The 12,650-nt window shown below is 54.6% G+C and overlaps 1 protein-coding gene across 1 annotated transcript; it reads right to left on the reverse strand.

The window, feature by feature from the left end:
• Positions 1–5,516: 5,516 nt before the first annotated feature.
• NKX3-2 (NK3 homeobox 2) lies at positions 5,517–8,453 on the reverse strand. The gene is made up of 2 exons (XM_030864338.2): positions 7,994–8,453; positions 5,517–6,040 (listed from the first exon to the last, which is right to left on the reverse strand). The coding sequence occupies exons 1-2, from the start codon at positions 8,451–8,453 to the stop codon at positions 5,517–5,519; spliced, it is 984 nt and encodes a 327-aa protein (XP_030720198.1).
• Positions 8,454–12,650: the final 4,197 nt, after the last annotated feature.

Consider the following 12,650-nt stretch of genomic DNA (forward strand, 5'->3'; position numbering starts at 1 on the left):
TCCAATAGGAATAGAAAGGGGCTGTTCGCCCAGGCCGCGGGTTCCAGGTCAGCTCCGGGTGGGTCAGAAGCCACGCTCCTGCCTTTCCCTGCCCGATTCAAAGCCAAAAACTTCAACAGTAACGACAGCGCTTCGGGATGGGTGCGGGGCTGCAGGGCCGTTTGCCACATTTCTCACATTCGTGAATTGCCCTAAATTTGGACTTTCGACCCTTCCTTCATACACCCAACAGGTTTGAAATAAGTTCATTGTTCAACTTAACCTGGATCCCGCACTGGACCACCCCGCTTGTAATCTTTTTTTTAATAAATGCTTTAATGATTTTTAACGACCCAGTTTATGTTGAATAATTTCTATGTATGACTACAGGGGGACAATTTATTACATGATGTAACCATTTACAATATAATACACTTTTTGCAACCCTGTTTTGGCGTGTCTTCATTTCAAAAACATATTTATCAGGAAACTCGAAAACTGGAGGAGGCCCAGGTTATCTATCCCTCTGAGGGCCCCTTCGTGGAGCACACCACAGAGCACTTAGAAACCTCTGAAGGATGCAGGAGTTCAAGGAAGATTGCTTAAGATCAGCCAATTCAGCATTGCCCAGAAGTTCATAATAATAATAATCATGGCAACAATAATAATAAGTCCACACCAGCTGCACAGTGCTTAATGGTTTTCAAAGCACACCCACCCTCTTGTGATCCAACCACCCTGAAACCAAACGTGGGGAATGCTAGCTCTGAAGCTAAAGGACAATTCACCCTGCTGCCTCAAATCCTAAAATATGCTTCTAATCTTTGAATGACTCTGACTTGGCCTCTTAATGGCCTGTGACTTTGGGCAAGTCACATTGCGTCTTTGAGCCTCAGTTTCCCCACCTGCAAAATGGAGGTCATGTCCACCCAGCTAAAAGGCGGCCTCAAGGAACTATGGAGGGACAGGATGCAGGAAGCACTTTTTCACTTGTAATGTCCCAGACAAAGGAATAGAGTTATAGTTATTGTTATCATTGTTGGTGGTGGTGGTATGTATTGCTTGGCTGCTCCTTCCGGCCTCTGCTCCTGTTTCCCTGGCCGCTGACGGTGCGGCCTTCACACTTTTACTGGTGGCCTGACTTCTGCAGTAGCACGGCTACACCTGCGATGCATCAATCCGCCCCGCCTGCCCTCAGCTCTTTCAAGCATATGCTGGGTCCAGCAGGTCCCATGGAGCTCGATGTGATTCCCAACGAAGACTGTTAGCAGGGGGAGGTTGGTGGCCTGCGAGACTGAAGCCCTGCAGCTCCTCGGCATAGGCCTGAGCCCCAGCACAGGTCTGCCTCGCTCCCCTCCACTCCTTCGGACCCAGAAGCTGCTCCACCAGTGTTCTGGTTCCCGGGAATGTGTGATTCTCCCCACTGCTCAGCTTTCCCCGAGGCAGGAGCCCTTCTATAAGGCGAGGTGAATTCCGTGGACTTGAGAGAGGTTGGTTTCTACCTTTCTCCTGGTGATGAAACGCGGGTGGAGTATCGGCCTGGCCGGACCGAGCTCTGGTAGCCAGTTGGGGTCCCCACCCCGCGGACGTCTGCAGGCCTTGGATGAGGTCCTGCCTCTGTGGGATGCTCGGTGTGGCTCTGACACACTCTGCCAGTTTCCCGGTCCCCTAGATGCCACTCTTCCTCGGGCCCAGCCTCTCGGGGTTCGGGGTACCGCTACCACTAAGCTGCCTCTCAGAGGCGCGGGGACATGTGTATTGAGCTCTCCTCCGACTTTCTCAAATGAAGTCAGATTCGCCGTCACCCTCTTTCCCTTGCTAGAGTGGAGGAGCGGGATTCGCTGTGGCCCGGAAGCCCTTTATTTTCTTAAATGGAATCTATCCCCAAACTCTCCCTGCTTCACCCAGCTCTTTAGAGATACTCTCCGGGGGTCCATGAACCCCTCAAATCAAGTCACTTTGAGTGAGATGCGCCTTGGGATCGCCATGGTGAACAGGTCGGGAGTTTGAGTTACACACACACACACACACACACACACACACACACACACCAGTGACATTTGGTAGCCTATCATCCCAAATTTGCTGCCCAGAGCAAGATTTTTAGTCTAAGCCTGATTTCTTGGAACTGATTTCTGCACGGGTCACAGCGTGTTCTGTCCCCTTTCCCAGCCATTGCTCCCAATCTAAGTGTGTGGGTCGAACCCAGTGATCTTTAAGGCCAGGTCTGAGATTCACTAAGGGCTGAAAGGGATTGAGAAGGATGAAACCAAAAGTCTACCTGACTCAGGTGACAACTGTTCCTGGCAACCAGGTCCTGAGAAGGCCCAGAGGGCAGCGTGTCGCAGGGAGTGGATGAAGGAAGATCTCCTTGGACAGGAAGCAGGACGGGCAGAAAGCAGAACTTTCTCATCTTCAAAGAAAGGGCGCGGGTGGGAGTAGAGAAGGAAAAGGAAACGAAGAAAGTGATACTGAAACTTTCCAACAGGAGCCGCATTTGCGGCCTGGGGTCCAGGTAAAGACATACATCTTGGGTCACGAAATGTGGTGGGAAATCCTTGGAGGGTGGGCTGGACCCGGAGGCTGCCTCCAGCTCCTGGAATCAGATCTCAACGGCGTTCGCGCCAACGCCAGCCGCGGAGCAGCTCAGAGTGAAACTGCAACAATCCGGGTCAAACTGAATTCGTTTGAGTCATTTTTCCCGAGCGACTCGAGCCAGCCCAGTAGAACTGACCCAAGCAGGGAGCCGGAGAGGGAACGAGGAAGGGAAGGGGCGACGCCTGGCCTACGGAAGAAACTCCCCAGTCCTCTGGATTCCAAATCCGCAAAGATGGAGAGCAAACTACAGTCTTAGGACGCAGCCACAAACAATTGACGTTTTCAGAAGGGGAAGAAAACCCTGCCCCCCTCAAAAAAAAACAAAAAACAAAACCCAGCAGTAATGGCGATCTCTGGAGAGAAGAGGAGGGATTCTAGCATTACTGGAAAACTTCTAACTTTCTTTAAGGAAAATGCATTCATGAATAATGATGAAATTAAAGTGGAATTTTAAAAACATATCAGAAAGAAACAAAATGATTGCAGGAATCCTTTGGAAGGTAGTTGGACTTGGGGGCTAGGGTGTGCATCTCCTGAGGGCGTTTGCTTTTCCCTTGCCGTCTCACTGTTTCCAGAAGCGGGAATCGTTTCGTAAAGCCTTTGTCGCGACTCTCGGCCCCCTCCGGGCTGAGGGGTAGCAGAAGCCCGGGCAAGGCCTTTGGGGTGCCAAGGCCGGAGTGTCCAAGGCTGGGAAAGATCGCAGGCGGAGGAGGAGGGCGAGGCGGCCTATCTGCTGCGGTGAAATTGAAAGTAGCCCGGGTCTGGGTTTCAGTGTTTTCCCGACTGAGGCCACGGACCGGGGGCCTTGGCGCCTGCCGTGTGGCATTAACTCTTGCTTGCTCTCCCCGGACCCGACGTGAGGGGCGTGTAGCGGTGAGCGCTTTGCTCCGGTGAATCCTTGGCATCTGGGGAATCATTCTGGGGAACGCCGGCGAGGCGCGTTCATCTTTAAAATGGAGTAATAAATAACCATCTCCCTGCCCATCCTCTGCTCCCACGGTGGGCTTCTGTGCGGATCAAGTGACAACGTGTCACTGAGGGAGTGAGTGGAAGTGCTTTGGAACAAGGTGCAGCGTCATTTGCACCCGGCAGGGGTCAAAGCACAGGTGACCCTCCCCGGGAGACACCTTATTAGCTCCTCAGTCTCCCCTAACCGCTTCAGAATTCCAGTGAGTTTTTGCCTATTCTGGAAATGAAATAATGGCAGGAACACTTAGAGAAAACTCTCAGAAAATCGAAAGCAAAGAGGATGCCGGCAGGTGGAGGAGTGAAAAGGTTAGGGTGGGGGATGGAAGTTGGGAGCGGGTTCAGCTATGGCTGCTTCCTAGACTCTGATACTAGTGCCCACGAGTAAAAACGTGAATCCTAGGTATTTGCTCCGGATTCAGTGGGATTCCTCTGTGACTCCTGCAAAGTCCCAGAAATGACGATTCCCTGAGCTGCGCGGATTTAAATGCTTCCTGAGGGTGAGCAGCGAGGAGACTTCCGGGGGGAGCGAGGTGTCCTGTCCTGGACTGAAAACAAGTTGGGAAAATGAGCCCACGTTACCGGTTCCCCCAAAGCCGGACAGAGAGAGGCTCAGAGAAAACACGGCGTCCAGGAGGGCATGTTAAACTAAAAGTTTATAAATTAAAGGAAAAAAAATACAACGAATAGAACTTCCAAATTTCACAAATCTTTTTAAAGTTAATACTCTAGTTGAGTGCACAGTGCCCTTAAGGAGGCGACAAGCGGCGAGGTTGACACGAGGTTGACAGGATCACCTGTCTTAGGTTGCAGGGACAGGGATGGGAGAATCCTGGGTCAGGACGCAGGAGTCGCCGAGGCTAAACGGTAGAGACTGGGCCCAGCGGCCGAACTGCAGAGGACGCCGAGGAAAGGCCGGTCAAGGATATTCACATTGAATACAAAAATAACCATCATTTGAATACAAGCAACTGAAAAGTGCTATAAGTTTTAACCTCTGAAAGAAAGAAGGAAAGAAAGAAAGAAAGGGAGGAAGGGAGGAAGAAAGAAAGGAAGGAAGGAAGGAAGAAAAAGAAAGAAAGAAAGAAAGAAAGAAAGAAAGAAAGAAAGAAAGAAAGAAAGAAAGAAAGAAAGAAAGAAAGAAAGAAGGAAAGAAAGAAAGAAAGAAAGAAAAAGAAAAAGAAAGGAAGAAAGAAAGGTTCTGCGAAGGACTCCTGGGTTTCCTCTCTCCTGGTTCGGGGGCTCCCAGGAGCTCCCCCAGTTGGTCGCAGCCTGGACCTCCGAGAGGGAAGATGCGGGGCCCTTGCCCTGCCCTGTGCTCAGAGGCTCCCTTCCATACATTCAGCAACCAATCAGGCGCCCCCACTTGAGCTCTGACACCGGGGAGGGGTGGGGAGGAGGGCCCGCAAACCAAACATTTCATGGTTCAATGAACCCCTAGCCTGGGGCTCCTTGGGGCTGCCAGGGCTCTAAACCCCTTTGTAACAATTGCAATTTCCAAAAATAATAGATATGTAGATACACATAGATTGGTAGCATGGATACCATGAACTAGTGTGGCCTAGCGCACGAAGCTCCCGGCAGGCCTGAAATTCTGGGATTCAGGCTTGTGTGGTCTCCAGGAGTTCTCTCCTCTCTGGGAAACGCCATCCCCAGGCAGACACAATCCAAACCCAACATTATGGTGGTAATAAATAATGTCCAAGGGCTTCCAAGCAAGTGGGGCGGGGGGTAGGAACAGGGTCCCTAGGCCATAGGATGCCTCTGTTCAAACTAGAAAAAGGCGCCCCCCTCTGGGTAGACCCAGTCCCGCTGCCAGGGCGCACGTCCTGGAGAGCAGAGCCAGGGCTGGATTTCATCCTCCACCTGCCCCCTCCACGGGGCTCCCCAGTACAGGGCACAACTTGTACAGCCATGAGCGCCCGTCTGGAGCTGGGGCGCGGGGATCATTCGCTGCCTCATCCCAGGCCGGCTCACTGGGTGCCCGCGGCGGCCGCACACGTGGAGAGTGCCCAGCCGGGGAGGCAGTAATAAGGGTAATAGTAGGAGGGCTGCAGTGGCAGCAGCGAGGGAGGCCGCAGCACCTCTCCGGGCAGGTACTGTCTCTGGTCGTCGCGCACCAGCACCTTCACTGCCACCTTCTTGGCGGCGGGCGCCGAGGCCAGTAGGTCGGCGGCCATCTGTCGGCGCTTGGTCTTGTAGCGACGGTTCTGGAACCAGATCTTCACCTGCGTCTCGGTAAGCTTCAGCGACGCGGCCAGGTCTGCGCGCTCGGGCCCGGACAGGTAGCGCTGGTGGTTGAAGCGGCGCTCCAGCTCGAAGACCTGTGCGTGGGAGAAGGCGGCGCGCGAGCGCTTCTTGCGCGGCTTGGGTGCCACGGGCTCCTCCTCCTCCTCTGCGCCGCCCGCGGGCCCACCGCCGCTGCCGCTGCACAACGTGGGCACGCGTGCGCCTCCTGTGCCAACGCCGTCGTCCTCGACCCTCGGGCTGCGGTCGCCTGTGGACACAGTGAGAACAGAAACGAGACACTGTCAGTGCCGCAGAGGAGTGAGGTCCGGCCTCAACCGCTGTGGTCGGGGTGGGGGGCGGAAATACCCTTTCATGCCGCCGGAGTGGTGGGGTGGGCCTGGAAGCCGCGGGTCCGGGAGGCAAGTCTTAGAACCCTGTCCCACTCGCTTCCTGCAGCTAAGCTTGTTGTGAGCCGGCAACGAACTCAGCCGCTGTATCAACGCTGTGCAGCCAAGAGCCAGCTCCTTGCCTTCTCTGGGCTCCAGGCTCCTCGCAGCAATGTGGGCATTGGGCCTGAGCATCCTCGCACACCTTCTCCGCCCTCAGCCCTCAGCCCTCAGCCCTGGGGTTCTAGATGGCGTTTCGGATACCCTCCCTGGGTTCACCCGCCTCCCCACACTCACACTCACACACGCATCGTCACAGCACACACTTGTTGGCTGCGCGGAAAGAGAAAGTGGGGAGATGGATCCTGGAGACAGAAGTATTCGGAGTCTTACGCCCCCATCCACCCGGAATTTTGGGAGGGCTATGGCAATAGGCTGAGTCAAGGCCATGGGTAGGCTTCTCCCTCTCTCTTACAAAGGCAATGAAAGGAGGGCTGGGGTTGAGGGTAGAAGGGTGTCCCTGCTTCGAATCCTTGGACCCTAATCTGACGACAGCTCCTCTGCCTCTTCCCCGCTCTCCCCGCAGAACCCTAGCAGGGAGGTCCAGCACTCTGGCCTGCAGCAGATAATATTTGCTTGGGGCCAGCGTGAGGCCTACAGCACCGTCCAGCCGACGGGGCAGGCACGGGGGTCTTTCTGACCAAATGACATGCCAGCTTGTGGTTGAGGAGGTTCCTCCCCCTGCTGAGTCTGGGATGACCTAAATCAAGCCCCTCTGCCTTCAGCTGGCTGCAGGGTTTGCCTCCAGCTCTTGGGTCCTCAGACCGGCACTGGTCTCCTGGGCCTGGGGTCTGGGAAAGCTAAAGAAACCCTCCTCCCGAAGCTCGGGCTCGGTTGGCCTTTGGCCCACTTGAAATTATCCCCCGTTACCTAGAGTCTGTCATACAGAGTGAAGTAAGTCAGAAAGAGAAAGACAAATACCGTATGCTAACACATATATATGGAATTTAAGAAAAAAAATGTCATGAAGAACCTAGGGGTAAGACACAGACCTACTAGAGAATGGACTTGAGGATATGGGGAGGGGGAAGGGTAAGCTGTGACAAAGCGAGAGAGAGGCATGGACATATATACACTACCAAACGTAAGGTAGATAGCTAGTGAGAAGCAGCATAGCACAGGGAGATCAGCTCGGTGCTTTGTGACCACCTAGAGGGGTGGGATAGGGAGGGTGGGAGGGAGGGAGACGCAAGAGGGAAGAGATATGGGGACATATGTATATGTATAACTGATTCACTTTGTTATAAGGCAGAAACTAACACACCATTGTAAAGCAATTATACCCCAATAAAGATGTAAAAAGAAAAATAAAAGAAATTATCCCTCGTTACCTATCTTTGAGCTGCGGGGCGGGCTCTGAGACCTCGAGCTGGGAGCATCTCTGATCTCTGGGCCAGGGCCCGGATACTGGCTACCCGAGGTTTCTGGGACCCTCGCTCTTCCCTTTCCTCGATTTTGGGGATTTGGAGACAGACTCTGGACTCAAAGCCAGGGTGCAGTGGTTCTCTCCCAGTCTGGTCTAAAGCACACTGCCCCACGACGTCGTCTGAGGCTATACCCCAGGACGCAACGTTCTGAGGAGTTTCTCGGTCCTCTCTCGGGCTCAGTTGCCAGAGGCTTAGAGCAGCCCGCGCCGATGCGCAGAGCTTAGGGTCTTGGCTAACCAGGGGGCCCAGGGAACAAGGTGCTAACAGCAGGCCCACCCCACTCGGCGTGGTTGCTCTCCTTGCCCAGCCCCTCAGCCCGGCCCCCTTCCCCGCGAAGCCTTAGCCGACCTGAGACGCTGGCCGACATCTCACTGTCGCTCCGGCCCGCGGCTTCCTCCTCCAGGTCCTTGGCTGCGGGAAGCTCACAGACCGGCTGGCCGAGGCCCAGGGTCGCCCCTGTACGGCAGGCCCCGCTGGCCCCCGGCGGGTCCGCGCAGCGCCGCCCGCCCTCGTTCTCCTCGCTCAGCGCCGAGTCCGAATCCCAGCCTCCCGGGCTCTCCGTGGTCCGCCCCGCAGCCGTTCTGGTCCCAGGAGGCGACGCCAGTAGAGAGTCCTCGGCGCCCCCCAGCGCGCCCGCGTCTGTCTCTCCAAAGAGCCGCCAGCAACAGACAGCGGGCGCCGCTGCCACCGCTGTACCGCCGGGTACGGGGCGCCCCTCCGTCGCGGGCAGCCCGCCGCGCTCCTCTTTCTTGTTGAGGATCGCCTGGATGGAGAAGGGCGTCAAGGTGTTGGCGCCGCGCACAGCCATCTGCGCCGCGGGCCGGAGCGGCCGGCCGGGCGGGCGGCTGGGGCGCGGGGCAGCTCCGAGCTGAATGGAGCGCGCGGGCCGCCGCAGCGCGAGTGAGCCCCGCGAGCGAGGCCCCTGCAGCCCACTCCTGGGCTGCCCAGCAGCCTCCGCCCCCCTCTGGCCCCGGATCAGCGCCGACCCTCACTCCCACTTCCGAGGCCCACCCCGCCCAGAGACCCCCTCCCCCCCAATCCAGCGCCAGAAGTTCTCCTTTCGCAGCTCAGCTGGATTATCTCATCGCCTCGCGCCTTTAGGGGCGGGCCGGGGTCTGGCCCTCGGAGGACTTGGGGGGAGGATCAGTGAGGCCCCTCTGCGGCTGCAGTCCCCTCCTGAGCGCCTCCGGGGTGCACGGCCCGAGTCACTTTTTCTTTGCGCCTCTGTCTCTTCCCCGCCTGCAGGATTTCGCTTCAGGATCGTCGTCTCCTTTCCCTGCTGGGCCGGCTCTTCCGGAGCCCACCCCCAGCGGCGGCGGCGACGACGGCCGCTGGATTCCGAGAGGCTCGGGGCACCCTTTTACCCCTTGTCTTGGTTTTATCTGTTTCTTCTCTCTTTCCTTCCTCAGAGTTCCACCGTAGCCCACCCCCCCACACACCCCCGCCCGGGTGTCATTCCTCACTGCAGAGGGACAGCCTCAGGCCACGCCCCTTCACTGGGCGGTCCCGGGAGCTCCCGGCCGCCCATTGGTTGGCTCTTGCTGGACGACGTCGACTTGAACAGACAAAACGCGGCACGCTGCGCGGAGAAAGTCAGGGTCTGACTTAACCCCTTTCCTCCCAAGCCTGGTCCTCGAAGCATCCTCCAGCAACAGAGAGGCTCACCCACCTAGACACGCTAAAAAACCACGATTCTTACCTCTACAGATGTAGCCACCTATTCTAGCACTTTTATGGAACACGATATTTGGTTGACTCAGATCTGGGAGGGAAACCCAAAGTTAACGCAGTTCCGTAAAACGCGCGTAGTTTCTGTTCTCTAGGGAGGTTTATCGATTCGAAGAATGAAATGCTTCTTCTTCTCCCCTTATACTTTCGCGGATTCCTCACTGGAATATTAATTATTTTCTCTGAAATAATAAGTGAATTAAAATCACTGTAGAAATAGTTTTCTTTCCTCACCGGATTTTATTTGTTTCAATTTCTATAGAAGAATTAAAAAGGAAAAGATGGTAGAGATAGAGCTAAAGTCAGGAGAGAAATTAGAGGGCATCTTTGGGAGAGTTTCTGGAAATTGCGCGGTCATTTCCCTGGGCTGTCAAAATTGAATGCACTTGGAGTTTGCTAAATTTTACACGAGGAAGAAAATTGAAACTTTGTTCTTTAAATATTCTGTTACTTGTGAGTTGAAAAAATATGTTTTTGTTTAAAAGAATATCTGGAAACTACCATAGTAAAGATTCTGAACTGATGACATTAATTCGCTTTAAAAAAAATGAGTAGTGCATTATTTTATGTAATAGAAGAAGCCAGGCTAAGAAACACAAATATTGTGGATATCTCAAAACATTTGTTGCCTATTTATATTATTTTTAAATGAAGAAGTTGTTTAAGGAACATACTTCACTGTCTTCCGTAAATTTTACCAGAGATTTAAATTAAAACCAAATACACAATTTGAACCATTAAATACGTTTAAAGAACTGTGATTTTAATTTAGTAAATTGCTGAGATTGGTGTTTTTGGTGCCACTAAAACAAATAATATTCGCCCTTGTAGCTTTCTTTTTGGTAGTTGTTTTTCTACACCTCAGGATGAAATACATTAGTAGATTTCAGGGTCAGTGGCGGGGGGGGGGGGGCTTCACAGCATCTATACTTTCCAGCATTTCAGCCACGTGATGCTCTTTTGCATCCCAAATACACTACAGTGCACATCCTGTAGTGTATTTGGGGGGGGGAGCCTCATCCTTGAAGAGTTCATTGCCCATTTATAGCTCTTTACTGCTACTTCAGTTTTGAGGGAAAGGTGTTTAAATTTGGTGTCAGTAGGTGGCAAGTGTAAGGAACGGGATGCTCTTCAGGCCCAGAGGGGGAACAGAACAGATGCTTAAGAGGTTTCAAAAGAAATGTCCTTTCTTTCCTCCCGCGGACCTTCATTTATTAAGTTACACCCCTCTCCCACCACCCTAGACAATTTGTAATTACTCTCTGGGGGCGAGTTGAGGAGGAGATTGACTGACACAGGTCACCCAGAAGAAGAGAAACGGGCAGGTGTGAACTGCCTGTCGCAAACAGCCATCCCTTTGTGGGGTTAGGACTTGATGTGGACAAATATAGAATGACTCCGGACACACAGGCAGGCAGAGATGTTTGCGGGTTGAGTGACTGGGTAGTAGAGTGAATTTGGGGGCTATACAAAGACTTACTTGAATATATAACCACCACTTAGTTGCCCCTGCCCGCCAATTTTTTTAAAGAACCCCAAATCAAAGTAGAATATACCCCTCGCCACAGGCTTGGATAGAGGTTTTCAAAGCTTAGAAAGATGCAATTCGGTGATTTTGAATTGTCCGTTTTTTGGTGTGTGCCCGGGGTATAAGAAAGTGGCCGCATTCCGAGTCTTCAGGAGGCTCACAGAGAAGAAGGCTCGTGTCATCTCGGGCAACTGCGGCGGTTAGTCAATCTTTAGGTCTGGGGAATGGCTGCAGGCAGGGCCGGGAGTTGGGTGTTGGCGGAGAGTAAACACACGGGTCTGGAACTACCACTAGAAGCTGTTGGTGGGGTTGGGTGGGAATGAAAAGGCTTTGGGGGCCGGTGAGAGGAGGTGGACGGATGCACAGAGGCTTCCCCGGGTACGTGCAGAGTCAAGGCCGGCGAGTGGGGGTGTGGGGCGAGGGCTCAGCAGGTCAGCGCATGTCGCAGGGCTGAATATCGCGGCGATAGGGGCGCGCCGGGGCCCCGCTTCCAGTTCATAAAGGGCGATTTGCTCCGCGCTTGACCGAGAGCTCCGGGGACCCACGGCTGCCTGACGGCGCCTGAGGTTCGGTGGGCGCCGCGCTCCGGCCTGGGCCGGCCCCGGGAATTTGCGGAGCTCCGGACGCCCCTCGGCCGGCCAGTCTTCGAGGGGGGCGCCAGGCTTGCTCTGAGCCGGTGCCTTCCTCCACGGCCCCTCGCTCAGCTCTGTCCTTCTCCTTTCCGACTTCCACCCTCGACCTCCCCTTCCTGCTCGTCAGTTTGGTTCCTGCGCGCCCCTACATGCCGTACCCTCCAGCCCCGGGAGCAGCCTCGAGCCGAAGCGCTGCCGGATGGTAGGGCTTCCGCGGGCCGCGGCGCAGCGCAGGATGAGGGTGGAAGAGCCGAGGGCCCCGGGAGGAGGCAAACCCCATTACTCGGGCGCACGCCGCAAGCTGCTACGCACGCTCCCGCGCTCCCGGGACCCGAGTCCGCAGGGATTTTCCTGTGGGGCCACCGCGCGCAGCGTCCCTGCCGCCCTCCACCTGCGCCCGGGGCAGGATGGAGGGAGATCCGGAGAGGAGACCGTCTGCTGTGCCCAGAGCGGCCCGAGGGCGAGCGCCAGAGGCTGTTTTGCAGTGGGAGGCCAAGCGCGTCTCTCAGACGCCAACGGCGGTGACCGAAGTCACCTGCCGTCTCTTGGCCACGGTTTCCAGTCCCTTAAAACGAGGGTTTTTACCCGGTGCTCTCCGATGCCGTTGCTAAGTTGCCCGAGTTGACGGGCAGGGAGAGGATGCCGGTGCTGGCTCGCCTGGTAGGAGCCAGATCCAGGCAGGCCGCACTCGGCACTTACCCTCTGTCCCTATCCACAGGCTCCCGAGGGCACTCCAAGCATCCGAAGAATCCCAAGCATCAAGCAACACGCCACTTTCCCGCCAGCAGACACTGGCTCCTGGGTTCCTAGGTCATCCATTTTCAGACCCCACCAGGATTTTTCTCGTACGTGGTCCAGGTATATCAGACCATTACTATAGGCCGAGGTAGTTTTATATTTAAACAAATGTTGCTCACCAACAATGTGCCGGGACCGTAGCTTATTGTTTTCTTTAGTCTACATAACCCTGAGGGTGGAGTGAATAGAAGACATTATTATCCCTATTTTACAGATGAGGAAACTGAGACTCATGGAGTTTAAATGATTTCACCATCAGTAAGCAGCTAAATCAGGATTCAAATCTGACTTTGTGTAATGCCAACCCAGCTGGGTTTTC

Source organism: Globicephala melas, chromosome 5 (genome assembly GCF_963455315.2).
Source record: "Globicephala melas chromosome 5, mGloMel1.2, whole genome shotgun sequence".
Classification (NCBI taxonomy): Eukaryota; Metazoa; Chordata; class Mammalia; order Artiodactyla; family Delphinidae; genus Globicephala; species Globicephala melas.